The sequence below is a fragment of the Podarcis vaucheri genome (genome assembly GCF_965113315.1).
Source record: "Podarcis vaucheri genome assembly, chromosome: 9".
Classification (NCBI taxonomy): Eukaryota; Metazoa; Chordata; class Lepidosauria; order Squamata; family Lacertidae; genus Podarcis; species Podarcis vaucheri.
This window is the reverse complement of record NC_138767.1, coordinates 30,285,080-30,308,542: the sequence shown is the minus strand read 5'-3', so window position 1 is coordinate 30,308,542 and position 23,463 is coordinate 30,285,080. Positions and strand designations below refer to the sequence as shown.

The window sequence follows — 23,463 nt, the reverse complement described above, 5'->3', positions numbered from 1 at the left end:
AAGCCAAGTAAGCCGAGATCTCTTACTGGAAGATGCTTTTAAGGAAATAGATACATTTCTCCAGCAATGTTACTCAAACTAACAGCACACCATGTGGCAATTAATTTATTTTATTTAAAGTCTAATTTATTGTGTTTGCTTTTCTTAGTTACCTTTTATGTGACCTGTAACTGATTAAAATATTGTTCTATAATTTAATAATTTAAAAATTATTTCATATTAGATCTAGTCCTTTGTTTGTGAACTCCAAACTTATTTTCTTAAACCAATAGCTATATTTTAATAGTTATATTTGTACAAACATATACATAAGAGAGGGAAAGAGATAAAGTTGTATCTATTAATTCAACTCACAATTACCTTAGCTTACTCCCAGTTAAATTCCTTGCCCTGCTAAACGTTTTCGTAAGGTGGCACGCAATAAAATAAAATCACAACAAGGTTATTAAGCAGCCCCAACTGGCAGCGACTTAGTGAGGAAATGGAAATGAAAGGCACTCTGTACGGGCTCTGAGACACCTTTCCCCTTTGATTATGATGTCAGATGCACTGGCTGAAAAATCACTGGTTTAATGTATCTGATGCTGCCAGCTGTGAAAGTTCACGGGTCAATAAAATCAACTAGCTGCAGTCCTATGTACACTTACTTTGAGGTACGCCAGATCACACTTCCAATTAAAGATACATGTGGCCAAGCTACTCCAAGGTTTTCCATAAAATATGTATCAACCAAACATTTTGGCAATAAAAACTTAGCAATAATTGAATTATGGCCCACCCACACTGGCTTCCTTATTGTCAACAATACAGCTTGGTTCTTTACGTATCTAAGCTGGAGCAACCCCTAAGAAGAGGGACACTGATAGGCATTCACCCTACTCCCAGTTAAGCCCAAGACAAGCAATGTTAAGGCCACACACACAAGAGTAACAGACCCATCACCTGTAGGACACGCCCAGGTCCAGGCCCTTCCTTTGCCCCCCCCCCCCAGTGCATCCCTGGGACTTGCCTGCAGATGCTCACTGATCCCTTCTTGCTCTCACCCCACCTTCCTCCTGGCCAACCAACCTCCCACTTTAAATCAGGAGAGGAGTGGCTGGGAAGAGCGAAGCCCCTTCACCTATTATTTGTCATTGACTGCATCATGAAGTAGCATGTCCAAAGGCTTGGCTGTGATCAGAGGGATGTTTTCCCTCATGAAACGCTCTCACAACCTTAAAAAGCAGTTTGCAGTGTAGTACAAGAGACTGCTGTCGAAGACAGAGAAGACCAGAAGCTTGTTTTGCCATGCAGAATGAGACTCCAGTCCGACACACAACTATTTAAGTCCCACCAAGTCTGGTGAGGTTTACCTCCAAGTAGATACTTATGGGACTGCACTGATAGCTGGACAGACCTTTGAGAATCATGCCTAGTGGCCCAAACAAAGTCAACTTCTACTTTTTTACCAGACCTTTAAAACGATGTTCCTATAACTGTAAAGTCAAAATGTAAGGAAAAGCAGGAGGTAACAAAATGAGATCAGAAAAGGCAAAACGTACGACAAAGTTCTATTTCCCCAATATGCTTTCCTGTGAGGATTCCAATCAGCAACTTTGCATAGTGGCCCTCAAATTATTATAGTGCCACAACTGGTGACCATTGGAAGAGACTGGGCTGAACAGGCTGTCTGCTGCCCAAAAACAGCTCCCCAAGGCACAATGTAAGGCAGAGATTCTAAAATATACATCCCAAAATGAAAATGTTTTAAGCGTCCCACTATCAATGACAAAGCTATTTTTAGCTCATTAAAAACAACAACCAGGCAGAGGTGGGGGGCAACATTAGTTCAAGACTAGTTTTTTTCCTTTTGATTAAGATGCCCTGTGTGCATCATTTCTGCATGTATTTCCCCCCCCCCCAATAAACTGACGCGTCAGCGAATGAAGAGAGGCACATGTAATGCTGATGGGCCCTAGAGAGAATTTAGTGACATACCTGTGCCTTCACAGAAAAAAACCCATCTTTTCCTTGCTCCTTTCTGCCTCGCTATTCACGTTCTGAATTATTTCACTCTTCACATTCCATTTAATAATTTGCTCCCCTAATAAGCATTTTTCCATTATATGTAAGTATCAACAGACTTACTGCAAAAGCAAACAATAGCAAAGAAGTCTTTTGCAAGTTCAATCCAGTCTCTCAACCACCCCAGTTCAAAGGCAAAACTCGCTTATTTTCTCACAGCCAGCCCCAATATCTCTCCCACAATCTCTCAGCTCTTGTCACGTCACTTCCAGCTAACTCCTGCTTCTCTCTGGTGAGAAGTGCTGCTCTGCAATGATGGTGGGAAAGAGCATTCATGTAACTCAAATGGTTTGCACTGTACATACAGCTCTCATGATCCAACATTTAAGTCGGCTTTGATAAGGGAGCTGAACCACATTTTGGAAGAGCCTAGTAAACATTCGTTTATAATAATAATAATAATAATAATTTATTATTTATACCCCGCCCATCTGGCTGGGCCTCCCCAGCCACTCTGGGCGGCTTCCATAAAAACCAAAAATACAATAAAATATCACACGTTAAAAACTTCCCTGAACAGGGCTGCCTTAAGATGTCTCCTGAATGTCAGGTAGTTGTTTATCGCCTTGACATCTGCTGGAAGGGTGTTCCACAGGGCGGGCGCCACTACCGAGAAGGCCCTCTGCCTGGTTTCCTGTAGCTTTGCTTCTCGCAATGAGGGAACCGCCAGAAGGCCCTCGGCGCTGGACCTCAGCGTCCGGGCAGAATGATGGGGGTGGAGACGCTCCTTCAGGTATACTGGACCGAGGCCGTTTAGGGCTTTAAAGGTCAGCACCAACACTTTGAATTGTGCTCGGAAACGTACTGGGAGCCAATGCAGGTCTTTCAAGACCGGTGTTATATGGTCTCGGCGGCCGCTCCCAGTCACCAGTCTAGCTGCCGCATTCTGGATTAGTTGTAGTTTCCGAGTCACCTTCAAAGGTAGCCCCACGTAGAGTGCATTGCAGTAGTCCAAGCGGGAGATAACCAGAGCATGCACCACTCTCGCGAGACAGTCCGCAGGCAGATAGGGTCTCAGCCTACGTACCAGATGGAGCTGGTAAACAGCTGCCCTGGACACAGATTTGACCTGTGCCTCCATGGACAGCTGTGAGTCCAAAATGACTCCCAGGCTGCGCACCTGGTCCTTCAGGGGCACAGTTACCCCATTCAGGACCAGGGAATCCTCCACACCTGCCCGCCTTCTGTCCCCCAAGAACAGTACTTCTGTCTTGGGGTTGAATCCTGTCTTGTCAGGATTCAACCTCAATCTGTTATGCTCGAGTTCATCATTACAGTTAAGTGTAGCTCACAGACAAATCTGAACAAACATTCTGCTTCTCCGTCACAACATCTTGATTACCGGTGTGATAGGAATTTTATGGTCTTAGATATATGGTAATGTTCATAACTGCACATACATAGATCAACACAGGAAGAAAAACCTGGAACCATTTTGATTCCTAAACTGACCAAATCCTTTCTCTGCAAGGTTAAACTGGAAAAGCCTCTCCATTGTCTCTTTCCTCACAAATCCTGTCTCAAGGATATGTCTGTTTGAATAAGGTGTGAGCCTGTGACCTGGCCCAGGAAATAAGTATTTTACCACTACAAAAGAATGGCCAGACTCCCCAGGCAATCCAATCAAGTAACTTGCCAGACAGGAGATAAACTGTGACAGGAGAAAAACAACATTTAAATTTCTGTGATGTAGGTGGGATGTATCTGAGGAGTGGTCTTAGGTTGCACCCCTTCTGTGATGTATGCATAATGTTTCTGGGGGTGGTCTTGATCTAGAGGATGGGAATTTCAAAAGTCTATATAAGGCCTTGCACAGCAATTTTGGGGGTCCTCTTCCTCTCCTGCGTGTGAGGGGAGCACCCTGTTGCAACAGATCAATAAAGATCAGGCTTACTAGCTGCTTTGCTTCTCAATATTCTCTGGTTGGCCTCTGTTATTTTCTCCTACCAATAGGGAACCTATGTAAGGACTCTATATGGGCTCTTGGATACCCCATAAGGGAAAAGGGCATATTTTTATTTACAACACCGGTAGTTCCTGAAATTGTGTGGCAGAGCCCAAATTAGTCAAATAACACAAGCATAAAGCAGAGTGGAAGATGGTGAAACAAAACATATATATCATGAGAAACATCATTTCAGCATTCTCTACAACAGACATAAGATTAAAGAAAGCTCCACTGGTATAGTATCTGTCTATCGTTTTTTCTTTGATGTGTTCTACTCTGTAGGTGGAGAATGAAGATATTTGTACACCTCAAGCAGGCAATAAACAGGCAGCTAAAGAATGAGAAAAAAACAACACCCAGCTATTATCTGGACCAAACAACAGTAGACTATCAATCAACTGCCTTGAAAGAGATTTGTTTTCTCAAGCTTTCTTGTGAAAGGCTTCTGATACCATTGATCTCCAACAATCAGAAGCAAAAGAGGTCCCAGCACAGTACTACAGGGAATGCTTTAGAACCCTAATATTCTAGATTCAACCATCTGCACTGCTATTTAAATGATCTGGGCTTTTTTCAATGGGTGCCATGTATGATTCATGACTGCTGACATGGAGCTGAGCAAATTTGAACCCTGAGTGCAGGACTCAGTTAGTATTAATGGGCAAACCGGTTAAAGAACATAAATCAGAAGGTTGTACTAAATGGGCAGTGTGACCACTTTATGCAGAGGAAGGTTTTGTCTGTCTGAAAGAAACTTATCTTTCTCATGTAATGAGTTTCCTCTGGACAGTCACAGTTGCCCTTCTTGTCCCCTGCAGAGTCAATATTCAGGGAACCTAAAGCATTACAGACAGAGAAGTAAAGTCATAAATTGTTGTGCTTGTTGCAGATACAATACTATTGCATCTTATGCACATTTAACTTACACAATTTCAACCATACATGGCTGAAGACAGGCTGGTTGAAATTGTGCATGTTCAGTCCAAGCAAGGTCCAAGCTGAAAAGCTCTTTTTGTGCTGAGTCCACTTGGGATTACTTGGCTCAAAAAGAACTTCTAAGCTCTCTGCCTTACTCGTGGGGTGGGGGCAAGACCTGCTCAGCATGGAGACTCTGGGGTGATGCCCTCATGAGATCTTGTGGGGGCCACCCTAAGTTTGCACAATATCCTAGGTAAGCATCTCTAGCCTTCCAGAGCTGGCATGCTGAGCAGGCTTAGTCCACATCATAGCTGTCAACCTTCCCTTTTTTGTGTGGAAAATTCACTTATTGCAGCGCCGCTTCCTGCTGCTTCCCGCTGCTATCCTGGATTGTTAGATATCCCATAGACTGTCCCTGGGACAGGTGAGGCTGCTGATCCCTTATTTTCAAATCTGAAAGTTGACACCTATGGTCCACATCCACCAAGACAGAGAGCCTTAAAGCTCTTATCACAACAGGTGATAAGCTCTCTGCTTTTAAGCTCTCTGCACATGAGCTCTGAGAGCACCGGGAAGTCTCTCTTTCTCTCTCTTACTGCTAGACATGGGATGGCCACAAAGGGTTGGGTATATACCACGGGTCAGCAACCTTTTTCAGCTGTGGGCCAGTCCACTGTCCCTCAGACCTTGTGGTGGGCCAGACTATTTTTTTTGGGGGGGGGGGAATGAACGAATTCCTATGCCCCACAAATAACCCAGAGATGCATTTTAAATAAAAGCACACATTCTACTCATGTAAAAACACGCTGATTCCTAGACCCTCCGGGGGCCGGATTGAGAAGGCGATTGGGCCGCATCTGGCCCACGGGCCTTAGATTGCCCACCCCTGGTATATACAGTGATTTTTTTCCCTAGACTAAAAGGAGCTAAACGCACCTTCCTCAGATCTATTGTCACTTGTGTCCTGTGATGAACCCAGCGCACTGTTTGATATTTAAAAAGTGCTAACACAGCAGCATGAGTGCATGACGTTTGGCATTAAGGTGAGTTGTGGGAACAGATGCTTATGGAGAAAATGGCATACTGAAAATGTTTAGTTATGAATGACTAAAGAGAGCAGGGGTGGGGGAAATCAAACTTTCCAGTGAAAATGAACAAATTAGTATATTTCAGCCACACAAGTCAAACAACAATTCACAGCATTTAACAAAAGCAGCCAATGCTTTATTGGGCTATTTGTTCCAACACAGACTGATTTAGGAGCAGTCAATGTGATGCCCTCCAGATCTTGGTGGACGAAAACTCCCATCAGGCCCAGTCAGCATGGCCAGTGGTCAGGGATGGGGGAAACCAGGAGGAGAGCATCATGCAGGCTACTCCAGTTAATTAGTAAGGAAAAATTAGGAAGATGAGATTTAAAATTCCTAAATGTGAATCAGAACACAGCAAGTCAAATAAATTAGTATATTTTTTTTACATGTTACAGTGTAAGTCAGGCTCAGGCATGTTTCATTCACAAAAATATCAAAATGAAGGTGGTGCAAAAAGGTAAAAAGGTAATGGACCATTGGACGGTTAAGTCCAGTCAAAGGTGACTGGGGTTGCAGCACTCATCTTCCTTTTCAGGCCGAAGGAGCCGGCGTTTGTCCACAGACAGCTTTCCGGGTCATGTGGCCAGCTTGACTAAACCATTTCTGGTGCAATGGAGCACCATGACGGAAACCAAAGGACACGGAAACGCCATTTACCTTCCTGCCACAGCGGTACCTATTTATCTACTTACCCTGGCATGCTTTCAAACTGCTACGTTGGCAGGAGCTTGGACACAGCAACAGGAGCTCGCCCCGTCACGGAGATTCGAACCGCCAACCTTCTGATCGGAAAGCCCAAGAGGCTCAGTGGTTTAGACCACAGTGGCTTCACATGGTATAAAAGCTGTTTGCCCCATTGCTTCTACAACTGTACAGCTCCACTTTAATTTTGGGGCCAGCAGACACCATAAAGACTCTCCATGCAGAAGAAGAATAAGAGTTTGGATTTGATATCCCGCTTTATCACTACCCTAGAGAGTCTCAAAGCGGCTAACATTCTCCTTTCCCTTCCTCCCCCACAACAAACACTCTGTGAGGTGAGTGGGGCTGAGAGACTTCAAAGAAGTGTGACTAGCCCCAGGTCACCCAGCAGCAGCATGTGGAGGAGCGGAGACTCGAACCCGGTTAACCAGATTACAAGACTACCACTCTTAACTACTACACCACACTGGCAGTAAGTCATATACATATTACACAGCTGCATGTGGAGCCACCCATATCCAAGCATGTTCTTGGTGGTTACCATATGACCATTACTATTCATGAAACTTCCTTCACTTTGATTCTAAAACTTAGCTTATGAAGACTCTTGAAAACAGCTTAAACACAATAAAAGCCTTTTCCAATACAGTGGTACCTCTGGTTAAGTACTTAATTCGTTCCAGAGGTCTGTACTTAACCTGAAACTGTTCTTAACCTGAAGTACCCCTTTAGCTAATAGGGCCTCCTGCTGCTACCATGCCGCCAGAGCACAATTTCTGCTCTCAACCTGAAGCACAATTTCTGAGTTAGCGGAGTATGTAACCTGAGGTACCACTGTATATCTTTCACATATATAAATCAACTCCTTAAGGGGGACACAAACCTCAAAGAAATGGCATTAAATATATGTTTAGTCACTGGTTTGCACATTTTAACCACTTGGACAACAAAAGCAGTAGAACATTTGTGTGCTTGCTAGTTCTTGGACGTGAATGTAACATTTTATGAAGTTGGCTGAATTAATTTAAATGGCAAACTATTGTGCGTGATTAAGACCATGCAGTCTTCAAGCCCTTCCTTCTAAATTCTTAAGTAATCAACATCATTTCTGAAATAACATTAAATATTTAAGACACCTGATACAATTTCCAACTTGCTTCCATACGCAAACACAATTATGCGCAAAATACCAGACCTGTTTTCCATAATGTAGCATCAGTAGATCAGATATTTGGTTGCCACTTTATTTGTGGGGTTTTCTGCTGCTGTAGTTTCCTACAGGCTTAAAAAGTTGAGTGCCCACAACTGAAAAAAAAAGCCCACAAAGTTTCACAATGATTAATAAGGAAAATTGTGGTTTTTAAAGCCAGAATAGAAGCAACCAACCTTTAAAGCAAGGTGATGGCATGGTAATTTGCATTGCCCTTACAAACAGGTATCAAACCCAGCAAAATAATAATTGCCAGTCACACAATTCTTCACTTTTAAACTGTTCAGCCTCACTTATTTTAAAGCGTCATAGCCAAAGTATGAGAAATCATGTAAATACTGATTAATTTATGCAATAATTTTGTATGGAGCATATATTAACCAAATCCAAATTATAGTTAGGAAAAAGCCTTTCAAACAGCGCAGAGTCACTTCACATTCAAATTCAACAGACCGAAACAATACTTTTTAAAGAAAACGGTTGTTTTTGAACCAGTGCAGGCAGAGCCAGCAATGTGGACTCTCAGTGTAAGGAAAAATAAGAACAGACAGATACCTGAGCTCTGTACACCTAAGAAACCCAATGCATGTGATTGTGTATCTAAACACCCATCTCTGGCAGATTAGGTTGTCACTCACTGTAAGAGAGTGAGGAGAATGTAGATCTAAATAAACTGCATAAGCCAATACTTAGGCACTTATGCAAAATGACTGACAAGTTTCAAGGCCGAAGGATTCTGATTCATATTTTGTCAATCTAACAATATCTTTATACATTTATCATCCATATCGCCACAATTTTAGTGAATTCCTCCCTGCCCCATTCCTGAGATCTTGCAACATATCAACCAGAGAATTAACATGGACACAAATCTGAGTCACATCGCAATCTGATTTTAGCAAATAATCTGATACCACTATTAGTTCAAGAAGGACGTCTCTAAAAAGGTTCAGACAAAACACAAAACCAAAATCTGTTTGGCTTAGAATGCCACAAGCCTCTGCACTTCTTTCCAAATTTGCTTATCATTACTGATTATATTCAGAAGCAATTAAAATTACAGGAAGTGCTGACTGCACAGCTAAAACAGATGCATTCTGACACACCCAGCAGGAATCTGACAGTCATTTTAATAATTCTGTTCTCTGATTGTCTTTGCCTTATCCAATGAAATGAATAAGAACAAGATACATATATGTATAGCCATTAGAGAAGACTACAGAAGTTTCCAGCATCTATATTCTTACACACCAACAATAAGTTCAGCCTGTGGTTGAAACAATGAACATAAATGCCTTACCAGCTGCTGATCCTCTAGTTCAGTGATGGCCAAACCTGGCCCTCCAGCTGTTTTGGGACTACAATTCCCACCATCCCTGACCACTGGTCCTGTTAGCTAGGGGTGATGGGAGTTGTAGTCCCCAAACAGCTGGAGGGCCAAGTTTGGCCATCACTGCTGTAATTGATGGATGCTGCTAAGTTGGTCTTCCCTTTTCTGTGATGTTCTTCTTTGTATGCAAAGTATACAAACTCCCAGTGGCTCTTGATTCCCTGGCTATAACATTTTAGCTTGCCTGAGGGAGTTCAGAAGCTTTGGGCAAGTTTTTTTCATTGGGCAGAATACTTTTGGACCCATGTTGACATTCACATTGGGTTTGAAGGCACTTTTTAGTGATATGTGTGAAAATGTTATTCCAATGTTAATATGCTTTATTTTCTACAGTCCCTGGCAAATCAAGTTGAAATCCTCCTCAACCTGTCCTCCCTCATCCCCAAATTTTATAACTAAATTTAAAAAAGAGGTGATGAAAATATCAGAAGCCATCAAGACCAGCAAGGATCTTGGATGGTTTGAAAAAGATAAATTGTTTTAAGAAATCCCTAATATTAAAATGTTTTATTTCTTCCGGATGTTCTGGACCCTGGGCCTACCTGGCAGCGAGTCGTTATGCCAAATCCAAAGTTCAGTCCACACAAGCAAAGTCCAAAGATCAGGAAACACAGTCCAGGGTCACTCCAAGTCCAGGATAGTGTCCAGAGTCAAACCCAAAGCACAGTCCCGTAAAAGTCCAGGAGTATCCCAGTCAAAGTCCAGCAACACAGGCAGTTAAGCAGACCCAGCACCTCAGTTCGGCTTGCCTTTTGTTCTTTGCCTGCTAATTGCAGCATCTGGGCTTGATGAGGCAGGTGACCCTCACCTGTTTCAAGCCAACTTCAGCTGAGGAATCGAACACCTCCTCTCAGAGCTAACATGTCCCAGCTGGCCAGCTAGGGAGCTGAGCTGCGGATCTTTTTTTTCTTACTATAATTTTTATTTAATTTTCTGTTTTACATTTTAGAATATTCATTTAAACCACCTTAAAATATCAATGACTTCCCTGCTTCTCTTTTCATAGTTCATTTTGCAAAACATAAATCCCTGCCTATTTTACATAAACTAAACCATTCAATATTCCATTATTACACCCATCAAAACTTATTTACACTGTTGATTTTATCTTAATGCTGCCAATGTTTTCAAGTATACACAATCCCCCACCATATATTCAATAAACATCTTCTTTAAACGTATGTTCTTCTTGTTCTCTTATTCTATATGTTAGGTCTGCAAGCTGCGCATATTACATCAGTTTAAGTTCTAGGTAAAGGTAAAGGTACCCCTGCCCGAACGGGCCAGTCTTGACAGACTCTGGGGTTTGTGCGCCCATCTCACATCTATTGGCCGGGGGCCAGCGCTGTCCGAAGACACTTCCGGGTCACGTGGCCAGCGTGACAACGCTGCTCTGGCGAGCCAGAGCCGCACACGGAACGCCGTTTACCTTCCCGCTGGTAAGCGGTACCTATTTATCTACTTGCCCCCGGGGGTGCTTTCGAACTGCTAGGTGGGCAGGCGCTGGGATCGAGCAGCGGGAGCGCACCCCGCCGCGGGGATTCGAACCGCCGACCTTTCGATCGGCAAGCCCTAGGCGCTGAGGCTTTAGCCCACAGCGCCACCCGCGTCCCAGTTTAAGTTCTACTTTAGTTAAATTCTACTTTAGTTGGGACCTCGCTCGTTTTCCATTTTGGGGCTAACAAAACACAGGCCGCATAGTGGCATACAAAAATAACTTTTTGACACCTGGGAATTTCCAACTGAATTATCCCCAACAAAAAGGACACACACACACACACATATATATTAATGTACTTTTAAACATTTTTTTTCAATTCATTATGAATTATTTCCCAATACTCTTTTACTCTTTTATATGGGAGCTAGGCTGTGGTTCTTGGCTGCCTCAGCCTCCTGGAGCGTCCCTCCTGCTGCTCCCTACGCCTCAGCCTGCCGTGTTTCGTGCAGAAAGGGGGCCCTTTGGTGATGGGTCCAGCAGCTGTGGTTCCTATGCACTGACCTCAATCTCCTCTTCATCCTTCATCACCCTGAGAGCACTTCCTTTCCCAGTCCCACCTACACCCCTTGTAAAGACCCCCTTCCCATCGACCTGCCACTTCATGACACGGGATTCCCAGAGGGTATTCTGATTTGTTATCCATCTCTTGGATTAGTTGTCTGGGTCAATCTTCTATATCTCTAATGGGAGGCAGGTCCTCACCCTTCCAGATTGGTTCAACCCCTGGCTTCCTCAACCTCGGCCCTCCAGATGTTTTGAGACTACAGTTCCTATCATCCCTGACCACTGGTCCTGCTAGCTGGGGATCATGGGAGTTGTAGGCCAAAAACATCTGCAGGGCCGAGGTTGAGGAAGCCTGTTCTACACAGTGACAGGGAAGCAAGGTCCTTATGGGAGCTCTAGGGCTCACTACGTTTTGCCACTTAATTCACTCCTGGCCAGAGGGGGTGGGATTAAGTGGCAAATTCTCCCTCCCCCTCATTCCTCTGGACTTCAAGGGAGATGTACTCTCAGTTCCTTCAGCAAGTCCAGACTTAGTACTAGAGCTGCAGGAGGCCATGGGTGTAGCGTCTGTCTGAGACTTTCAACTTCTGATTTATTTGCTTCATTGTAAATGATTATTTAGGAAGGTGTCACAGCACAGCCAACTTCTCAAAGCTACTACAGTGGTACCTCAGGTTACATACACTTCAGGTTACATACGCTTCAGGTTACAGATTCTGCCAAACCAGAAATAGTACCTCGGGTTAAGAACTTTGCTTCAGGATGAGAACAGAAATCACATGGGGTGGCACGGCAGCAGCGGGAGGCCCCATTAGCTAAAGTGGTGCCTCAGGTTAAGAACAGTTTCAGGTTAAGAACGGACCTCCGGAACGAAGTTCTTATCCTGAGGTACCACTGTATCTGTAGGCAAATCCCATGAATGCTTTGGGCAAAATGCTGATCACACTGAATTTAGTGTTAACAGTTTTGTCATTATTCGCCTGCCTGCCTCACTCTCAGCACTCCTATGATGACATTTTTAAAAAAATAATAATAAAAAGACCAGCATGTTGACATTAATTTTTATTCCAAGTATAACAAACTTAAAATGATTTAGCACTATAGCAATCACGGTTCCATAAATTAAATACATATAGAATTTATACAATCTACATTGACAAGAAAAAGCCATTCAGGGAATCACATTATCCAAAAGGGTTTTTTCAGTGTTATGGCAAATAAAAGTTATGAAAATTCACAGTTAATCTGTAGCTTAGAGATGCAAAATATTGCACATAATACAATTGTGAATGCTAAACAGCAGCTTTACAGTTTTTCTTCACAAACATTGGTCATGTAGTACTAGACTGAATACAAAATGGCATCATGTACACCACGGTAAACAGTTATTCACAACGTCAATCAAGTTTTAAATAAAGTAGCAAAAAACTGCTGGGTTCTTTCAGTTGCCCTGTTAATTCAGTGATCTTCTTTATCTTTTCCTTTCCTTTCTTTCTCATCCTGTAGTGCAGTGCCAAGCTTCTTGATAAGAACTGACAGAACTTTGTCCAGTGGGTCCATGACCCCACGCTGAAGCCATTTAGGGATAGTAGTTCTTGCATGATGGAAGCCTAGCTTCTGAAGAATGTAGTCAACACCTACTGGGTCAATTTTTCTTCCAGTCCAGGAGATTAATCTAAAAGTTAAAATATGTTAGCATTATCAATATCTGAACATGCAAATGAAATAAACATGACCACTGAGAAGGGGAGAGGAAAAAAATTAGGGCATGGGGAACAGAATGAAGTGGCTGCAATGCTAAACAGAAGCACTCTGCACTGCAATGTAAGGTTCCCTTGCTTCTCTCTCACTATGTAGAAACAATCTAGAAGGGTGGGAACATTCCAATTTTCCCAATTTTACTGCAAACAGAATGACACATTTACCTGAGTGTGGGCTCCAGATGCCATGTATTGCAGATAAATTCTCTCCAATCCACAGTAGTGTAAGTAATACTTTCTTCTGCTCCCTTCTCAGCAGAGCTCTCATCAAGTACACTGATGGGGCTTTTCTGTCCCGGCCGACTAGAAAAAATACGAGGTGGAAAGATGGCTAGAAAAGGGTAAAAACAGTAAGGAATAGATATTAGATTTCTTTAAACTGCAGATTGAATTGTTAATGTAATGACCAAAGATGTTCCTAATTATAATTACTATTCATTAAATTTCTATATTGCCCTTCACTCAAAGATCACAGGGCGGTTTACAATATAAAAATAAAAGCAATATAGTTACAAGACATGTTTCCATATAGTATCTTAACTGTAATAAACTGTAGTTACAAAAAAGCTCATTTTAATGTGCTAGGTTTGTGAAGTGTATCATTTCCAAATCATCCCAAAATTGATCTACATACCTTTCTCCTTTTCTTTAAGATAAGCCGATACGAGGTCATGCAGAAACATTATCAACTCAGCATCCATAGTTACGCAGATGTGATCAGTGAATTCTGTAACGACACTGCACTCCACTTTTGGCTTAGCACTGGGATCTGTAACAAAATGTCGTAATTTTGGCAGAGGTGATTTGCATGCAAACTTTTTAATGGCAAATGCTAAAATGCGGTAGTATTTAAAAAGTGCTAATCATTTGCAGCGTGATCTTAAAATAAAAATCCTACTGATACATTTGGCATCTCTTCTTGGCGAGGCAGGTGCACACTGACTTCAAGATGGTATTACAACTACAGCTATGCACCACATCTCCAAAAAGAAGTTCTAAACCAGGAGTGGGAACTGGATCTGGCTGGTGGACCAGATTGTTATCTCCCCTGCCCTTCGGAGGTCAAGTCTGACAAGTGGGGTGGAGACACCCATCTGCCAGTCACCTGATATCACAATTATATCACGTGACTATTTTGCCCACAGGGATCTTCAGAATCCACTTTCAAAGTGGTATTTTAAGCAGTGCTTTGAAAGGGACTTTTGAAAATTAAGCTAAAGTTCTGATATTTGGGTTTTCAGAAGCCTCTTTCAAAGCGCGGTCTTGGCCCAGGGTTTTGTATAGGGCTTTGCAGGCCCCACTGATCAGCTTATTGGTGATGCCAGCAAACCTCCTTTACCTAACCCCACTCCAGATACAATGCTTGATGTCAGGTGTAGTGCAGGTAGCTGTAGTTTGGGTGAAATGGCCTTACAGGTCAAATGAGAAGCTCTAGTGAGCCTAATTAGGCCCACACACCAGAAGTTCTAAATAGGACGCTAGTACAGTGCAACTGGTGTCAAGGAAGCCCATTAAATGGTATATATGGCATTGCTTGTGGGATCAGAGAGACTGCAGACTTACTACAGTGGACCCTTGGGTTATGTTCCCTTCAGGTAACGTAACTTTCAGGTTGCGAACGTGGCAACCCCAGAAGTGTATACTTCCAGGTTTCGCTGTGCGTGCATGTGCAAAAGTGCTCTATCGTGCCGCATGTGTGCGCAGAAGCGGCACCTCTAGATGTGGACTTTTCGGGGTACGTATGGACCCCTGGAACAAATTAAGTTTGTATCTGGAGGATCCACTGTACTTTCTTTCCTTTGGATTAAACAGTTAGAACTGATATAATTTTTCAGCTATTGAACCGGATTGCTAAATGGTCTACATCACAAAAAAAAGTTTATATGCTTAATGCTGTTATGCCAGATTATCTCAGATTTTGAATAATACTCAATTAACTTTTCATAGGGTATGAATTAGGTTTGTAGTTCAGAAGGTATAACACATCACACTTTACCTTGTAATAAAGGTTCCTGTGGCTGTTGAACGTGAATAGATTTGAAGTCCAGCTGCATCCTTGGTAATGCAAAGATAGTTTCGGTCTCATGATTGTAACTGGAGCCTCCTCTGAATCCGCTTAACAAGCTAGAGCTTTTCACTGTTGTGCTGTTCTCTGGGTTATTTGCATCAACATTTCGGAGAAGGTTCAACTCTGCAAATACAAAGGAAGCAGAGCTATGTTTTGATTTCACTGGGCTTCGGATTGTTATCACTGCTACTCACAGATCATTTCAGATACTATAACTGAAATTAATTCAGCATAGTTCTGCTGAACTCTGTAGTCCTATGTGGTTAGTATGCTGATGCCCCACCTTCTTTCACTTTGAATTGTAAATCCACGCAATTCCACCAGCAATAACCAGATCAGGAAGCAGAAATGTGATAGAAGAGCTCACCTTCATTCCTTGTGGCTGTAACATAATTGAACCACTCTTTCACACTTGCCACTCCATGTGGTGGGTTTTCATGGCGCCTCCTTGTGATCTTGGTGATGGTTGCCATTGGGCTTTCCAGGGCTCCACATGGCTTTGTGACCATAGTATTGTGACCCAAATGGAAGTCTAGTGTTTGCACAACATAGGTAGAATGTTCACTAGAACCTGGAGGGGTGGGGGTGGTTTAAAAACACGGTTATTTGCTTACTGAAGAGCCTAATCATGTTGAATGTAATTTTTAACAAAAAAAAGTGTGGTTTGCATAATTACAGAGCATGTATGCAATAATCGGAAGTAGAGAAAAACTCCTACCATGTATTGTATCAGATATTTATTTTGGTATTTTCCTTTGTCTGGAGACTCTTGTCAGTATCTAGACATGCAATCACTAGCCTCATAGAATACTAGACTATCACAACCACAATTCATCTAGCTTCAAAAAGTCATGGAAAAAAACCTTTCCCGTTCCTGAGTAGTCATTGGGTTATAAACTCGTTGGTCTGATGATTCCACATGCAGCCAAGCTTTGGCCCAAGAGGTCAGCCCAGAGTATGAAGTTGTCCAGCCCAGATCTTTGCACTTAATGCGCTTGTAGAATTTACAACTTAATAGGATAAAAAATATCTATAAACAGAAAGCAGAAATATGTTTTGATACCTTCTTGCCAAATTTTTTGTGCTTCTGTCCAAAAGGCAATATTAGGTTCTTCAAGATGAAACAGAGCCCATGATTTTGAACGAAAATTAGGTCCATGGAAACATGCCAATGTCATGTGATTTCCATGCAGGCTCATAGAGCCTCCAAACTGCATTCCATCTTCCGGTAAAGGAATCTGAAATAAGGATATGTGGCACCCTGAAACCACCTTTAAAACTCCTGGCCAATGACGATGATGTGCTGCATCCAGTACTGTGGAAGAAAGCATACAGAAGAAACAGTGGCATTAATATCTACTTAACAGAATCTCTGCCTTTCTCTGTGTGTCTCTCTCTAGGGAATCTAAAACTTCTGAGCCTATATAGAAATATACACATTATTATATATACGTAGGTCAGGCTCTTCCAAAGCTGAAGGTACATTTATTGCAGAGAGATCAGCAGCAATGGTATGAACGGATTCTTGAAACTATCTATAAAACTTAGATTACTATTTATAAAACTTGATTACCCCCATATATAAACATAAAAAGAGCTATACTACTAAATAAAAATATGCATCTCAATAGCATTTTTAAATGAGTGTGTTTAAAAAATGCATGATGTGAAAAACCACAAGAACATGGACTAAAGTCTTTTGAGGTGAAGTTCCATTTTCTTTTACCCAAAAGGAAGTAGCTTGAAGTACAAAGTACTTCTAAACATCTAATCTACACTTGCATCAAAAACGAAGGCATAAAGAATGAGCACGCACTTTACAACTCTGCATACCACTTCACTTTCTCATACACTGGTACTCTGCATACCAATTCACTCTCTTAAGACATGGGTAGCCTGCCTAAAATAAAGTATTATTTTGATTGAGTAGGATGGCTCTTTTGATGCAAAGTGCTTGCTCATCTTTTGTGCCTTGCAATGCTGATGTAAGTAGATTAGATGTTTAGAAGTACTTTGTGCTTCAAAACTCCTTCCGTTTGTAGAAAAGAAAAATGAGTTTTCATCTCAAAGGACTTATGCCAAAGTTCTTGCGGGTTCTCACAGCAGGATACATATATTTTTTTTAACACACACATTTAAAAATAGAGATGTTTTTGAGATACACATTTCCGGGCTTGGGGATGCAAGGTTTGTAGGCTCATAATACTCACATCTCTGCTTTGTATTTTAATTCAAGTCTACTTCCCACCACTGTCCCAACAAGCCCTGAATTAATAGCCTTTGGTTAAACTATATTATCCCAGGACTACTTGCACCTGGCATGCTCCTATGCAAGAAGCCTCTGGGCTGTATAGTTTTTATCAAGGGCTTCTAAAATCAGGGGGAAATAGATTGCCCAGCCACTTGCTACCACATTATCAGTAGCAGCCAGGTTAAGCGGGGTGGGACTTTTAGAAGACATCTGAAGGCAGCCCTGTTTAGGGAAGTTTTTAATGTTTGATTCTATTTTTAATATTCTGTTGGGAGCTGCCTGGAGTGGCTGGGAAAACCCAGCCAGATGGGCGGGGTATTAATAATAATAATAATAATAATAATAATAATAATAATAATAATCTGGGTAGGAGTTGCTTACAACATCTCATTTTTGAGACTTTGGAACCCGCAGTACCAACACCCCTAGTTAAATTATTAAACACTGTTCAAGCGTATCATGAAATCGGAATATAAAACTTAATTACGAAATGGGCTAAAGCAGTTTCAATACATACATTGCTGGTGTGAGCTTTTCTCTACAACATGGACCACACTCTTTGGGGGAAGATAAGGAACAGGCCCCCATGTAGACAAAGCTCTCTTGCTGGTATCAAACTGCTGAGTAAAGAATTCTTGGAGCTTCATTCCTATTTTGATGAGGTCAGGTGTGGTTGATCGGGAAATCATTACTTGAAAAATATCCCACTTCAAATCTCCATGGACAAATATCTCACTGAAACATTGAAATGAGATAATATCCCTTGTGAATTCATATTGTTTTACTTGGTTATAATGAGAGGATAGTCAATGTATATAAATGTAGCAACTACAGTAGAAATGGGATAACAGCTTAAGAAGGCAATTTTTAAAAATAGCTTTGATTAGAAACCATACGAGCAGAAATGTACACCATTAGATATGGCAAGAAACCTTACCTTTTATCAGTAATACTGGATTCAAAAGTATTGTAGAGATTAACTTTCCATTCATCTTGCAGTTTAAGGTCTGCATTACTGAAAATGCCCATTAGGATACTGGACCCCATGTAATCAACCCGTGCTTCAGTAGAACCCATGGTAATCTGAATTTTGTGATTTGGCTGCTGATTGGGATGTTCTGAAATATGAGCTAAAAAAACAACATTTGCATTATATGGGAACAAGATAATATCTGGCCCGGCTCTCCACCATGGTGTGCCAATACACAGCCCAATCCATGTCATAAGATTTGAGGTCTCTCCCAGCTCCGGATGACAATAGGAGAGTGGATCACTTGCAATATAAGAATTGGGTTGCCTGAGACAGCTGCTTTTCTGTAGCACACCTGTTCTCTACTTTCAGCAAACTTTCTAGTGAGCATGGGCAACTGACAGTTTCCTGCTATTAAGAACTGAAATGTGCCACAGAATTCAGCTCAAGATTTGAACAGCACAGTGGAAGCTGCCGGGCAAAAACTGGACACAATCTAGCCAAAGTTGTGCATTTCTTAGGCCCAGTAACTTCAATGAGAGAGGCTTTAATAGCAGGCTAACGTTCACATTAAAAGCCATACAACTTCTATGGTTTTGAAGACTGGATTATAGCCTTTCTCTGCCAAGGAAAAGTGTATGTAAAAATCAAAACAAATGATTGACTTATTGTGTGCATGCACACATACAGACAGACACACACACACACACACTGACATTCCAACTTACCCACCATCTCCAAGGCATTAACATCTATGGTACCTCCAACCACTCCACCTCTAGAATCCAAATGTGACCTCCCAAGACCAACTGACATGCTAATTTCCCGATCTCTATTACTGCCCACAGATAAACGGCCCTGGCTTTTCAAACCACTAGTAGTCCACCTAAAACAGGAACAAAAATGAGAAAAATACATTGTATGCCATCTCTGACTCTCATATGTCAAAAATAAAAGTTGGGGAAAGCATTTAAAACTTTAAAAGTAACTTAAGTATTATGGGAATTGTTCATTTTTTCTAAATCATACATGGGCATAACAAAAAACAAGGAAAGTTGAGTGCCAAAATTTAAATTTTAGAAAGGAAATATATTTATGGATCTAGATGACAGAAATGTTTCTCTTTTTCCCCCTTTCTTTTCTTTTTTACTGACAAGGTTAACATGTTTAATTAGAGAAAAATCTTTTCCCCCTTCAAAATGTAACGACATTTAATACAGACACAAACGAGAAAATAAAAAAGAAAGAATATAAGAAGAGAGAAAAAGAGGAAAAAATAATACTATACATTTCATATATGTAAATGCCATATATTTACAAACTCACAAAAAGAACAAAATATTACTGTAAATTAACTAAAAAAGACTTCCAAATATTTTCATTTACTATATCTATTCTTTCCTTTATAATGCACAGTCTCAAATTAACTTAATTATTTTCGTACGTCCAAATATAATATAATTTCCACCTTTTATTTACAAGAATCGCTCTAGTTCTACCAGGAGAATCTTATTCTTACAATAATTTTGTTAGATATTCCTGAAATATTCTCCATTCTTTGTATACATTCTGTTTCGATTGATCTCTTACTCTCCCTGTCAATGAGAGAAATGTTCCAAGCATCTCACTTAGACTACTAGAAGAAAAGGTCGCACAGACATACACATATATTTGAAAGATTTCTTTTGATTACAGGAATCAAAAATTTACTTACGTAGTATTTCCCATTACATTGCTCATGTTCATTTGGACATTCAATTGCTTCAAATTCATAACAAACACAACCAGCGTTTCCCATGGTGTCACTTGCTGACTTCCAACTTTGTTTGATTTATTAAATGGAGTTGATGTTTTTGAGACAGTATCTAGAATAAAACATCACCAGACTTTGTAAATTTAATATTAAAAAGTAATAATGACATGCCAGTTTTAGATACAATTTGTTTCCACTACTGTGTGAATTTTGTTAGAAAATGTTTCAGTAGCGGTGATGACTTCACGGGGGGAAAAACTTCTTACCATTATATATTTGTATGATCTTGTGGAGCATCTCTACACCAACGCCAGCAGTGGCTAAAAGCAAAGAGTTGTCATGCAGAAATAGTCCACACGACTTGAATCAATTTCCAAATTTGGCTTCAAAGGAATGGCTAACATGACATCATCTCCCAGTGGCTGATAATAGTGACATGATGGTTGTCACAGCTGATTAAATTCTTGCATGCTAAGATTACAATCGATATAAATCTGAATGATATATGGCATGACCCAAAGATATTATGACACAGTAGCATGCAAATTAAAGCAGTAAAAGGAAAGAATGATGTTCGTACCTCTCTGGGGAACTGAAGAGTCTGACACGCTCCTGGATCTTGAAACAGCTGGAGATTTTAAGTTATGTGCTGCTGTTCCAGGTGACATATTGCTGTTTGTGCTGTGCTCATTGAAAACATTAGGGGACTGAGCCATGTGCGTAAATGAGGCGGACTGACTTGGCTGCTCCCAGGTTCTACAGTATGCTTTTCGCGATGATTCAGGAGACATGTGCTGGTTTACTCCTTCAATAGAATCTGGTGTCCCGGGGCCAGATGCTACTGAGAAATAAAATACAGTGGTACCTCGGGTTACATACGCTTCAGGTTGCAGACTCTGCTAACCCAGAAATAGTACCTCGGGTTAAGAACTTTGCTTCAGGATGAGAACAGAAATCGTGCTTTGGCGGCGTGGCAGCAGCAGGAGGGCCCATTAGCTAAAGTGGTGCTTCAGGTTAAGAACAGTTTCAGGTTAAGAACGGACGTCCGGAACGAATTAAGTACTTAACCCGAGGTACCACTATAAAGCTTATGTTACCATTCCGTGCACTGAATGGCAGGTTATTATTAGCCAAAAGCAAATGTTATCAGTTTGTCAAAGCGTGTGTTTCTCCAGTGTGACCTTGTTTTTTATCAGCCCATCCTATATCAAATTTGTCACGGTTGCAAGATACAGAAATTAATGAATTACTATGGGGGGGATCCAATAGTGCACCAGAGTGTGTGCACAGAAGTCACTCCCCACCACGCAACCTGCTCTAGAGGGTCCCCCAACCTCCCAGGGCAGATCTTGGGTATGTGTGATGGGGTAGAGAAGGGAAGGGAAGAGAGAAAGCCCCATTAGAACAAATGAAAGTATGTTGTGCAAGCGGGACACCATACTTGGATATATAGTGGTGCCCCGCAAGACGAATGCCTCGCAAGACGAAAAACTCGCTAGACGAAAGGGTTTTTCGGTTTTGCGTTGCTTTGCTAGACGAATTTCCCTATGGGCTTGCTTCGCAAGACGAAAACGTCTTGCGCTTTTTTTTTAAAGCCGCTTGAAGAGGCACAGTTGTGACGGACTGTGCTTCGCAAGACGAAAAACATCGCAAGACGAAAAGACTCGCGGAACGAATTCTTTTCGTCTTGCGAGGCACCACTGTAAGCTTAAGAGTGAACCCTGTTTTCAAAAAAAGTTCAGATTCAAGGCCAAGACAAATCATACATATATTAAACACACCTTCGCTGCTTACTTCCATCACAGACTCCACCACAAAAAATGTTCACAATATTAACTAATCATATTGTTGAAATACGGCAAAAGAATGCATGCATGAATGAATAATTAAATAATAAAATGAGCAAAGTACAACAGCTAAAAATTCTCTACAATGTAATCTGGATTATTATTATTTTAATCACTTACCTGGGAGATTTATTGTTTGGTCCCCGAGAAAGAGGCGTCTTGCAATACTCCTCCTGTACCAGGCTCTTGGAAATGCTAAAATCTCACTTAGTCTCCTCATGTCATATTTAAAGGAAGCAGATCCTATATCACACACAGCTAATAAAAGAATTAAAAAAGTAAGTATAAAACTGGATGTGCAACAATACGCTCCAAAGTGCTTTCCTCCTTTTTAAGTAAGTTTTGCTAATTATATTTACATAGTATATTTACATACTGCTTCACACAACCAGAGGCATCCCAAAATGATTTACAATAATAAAACACGTAAGAAATGCTAATTACTGTTACACCCATAAATGCAATGGAGTATATACAACCATGCTGCATGGTGGCCTAGGTCCAACATTAAACAAGATTGATAAATACCAGATATGTTTATTAATGTAGTATCCATTTTGCTTGCAGATTTGCTTGCAGACATGCTCTCAAAAAAGGTAGCACCTCCTGAACGCCTTATTCTTGAAAGGCTAACCTTTACAAACTCCAGATTGATGCTCAGCGAATCTTTACGACCAGTAACTGATGAGGGTTCTTCGTCTACATTTCCTGAAACCATAAGGAACAACATAACAGTTTTCACTTGTTTTGAAGGACCCTAAGTTGTTCTTTCTAGTGCCTGCAGATTTCAGCTTAGCACAAAAAGGCATAGGCACTTTGGACTGTGTAACACAAACTGTTGATAATAGCAGCTATATATCTCATTTGTTCTTTTAAAAAATTGTAAAAATCAGCTAGGAAAGATTTTGCATATACTAGCGGAAAGGACACTAACACACCCATGAACTCTATGAAATGCATACACAGAAAACTGCATCTTTAATGTACGTTCACATGTGTTGAAATGATTGGCTTTTCATAGAAATAAAAAAATACTTTTTGCAGAAATTCTTTTGTATTTCTCTTAGAACAGCCCTCCCCACCCCACCAAAGCTTAAGAACAACCAATACACTTTTGTGAAATTTTATATTCTGCAATTACCTAGGGATCCTGATCCAGAAGACAATCCTGCTACACTGGACTTTTGCTTCCCTGCTCCATACGGATGAAACACATAGAGAGAGAAATCGGACATGCAAGCAGTGAAGCTCAGACCTGAAGAACTGCTGCTAGCACCTGTCAAATCTGACTGGCTACTACTATGCCGTGTTCTGCCAAAAGGACTGCCCAGTCCAGGCGATGAACCTATAGTGCAAAATGAAAGAACAATTTTAAAAATAGCACATATTAAATAAATTACATGTACCTTAGTTCAATCCTAAAGATCAGCCATGAGTTCTCTCTTGATTATTCCATTTGAACCATCAAATATGATGACACAGACAT

General features: G+C 41.1%; 1 protein-coding gene across 1 annotated transcript in view; it reads right to left on the bottom strand.

The window, feature by feature from the left end:
- Positions 1 to 12,377: 12,377 nt before the first annotated feature.
- BLTP1 (bridge-like lipid transfer protein family member 1) overlaps positions 12,378 to 23,463 on the bottom strand; it is a 101,139-nt gene continuing 90,053 nt past the window's right edge. Inside the window, 14 exon segments of the mRNA XM_082238478.1 lie at positions 12,378 to 13,003; positions 13,254 to 13,419; positions 13,723 to 13,857; positions 15,085 to 15,279; positions 15,524 to 15,727; positions 16,220 to 16,471; positions 17,925 to 18,142; positions 18,345 to 18,537; positions 19,106 to 19,263; positions 20,092 to 20,242; positions 20,711 to 20,968; positions 22,098 to 22,235; positions 22,506 to 22,685; positions 23,119 to 23,322. Of these exon segments, the coding sequence (XP_082094604.1) occupies positions 12,787 to 13,003; positions 13,254 to 13,419; positions 13,723 to 13,857; positions 15,085 to 15,279; positions 15,524 to 15,727; positions 16,220 to 16,471; positions 17,925 to 18,142; positions 18,345 to 18,537; positions 19,106 to 19,263; positions 20,092 to 20,242; positions 20,711 to 20,968; positions 22,098 to 22,235; positions 22,506 to 22,685; positions 23,119 to 23,322 (2,669 nt within the window). The 3' untranslated portion in view covers positions 12,378 to 12,786.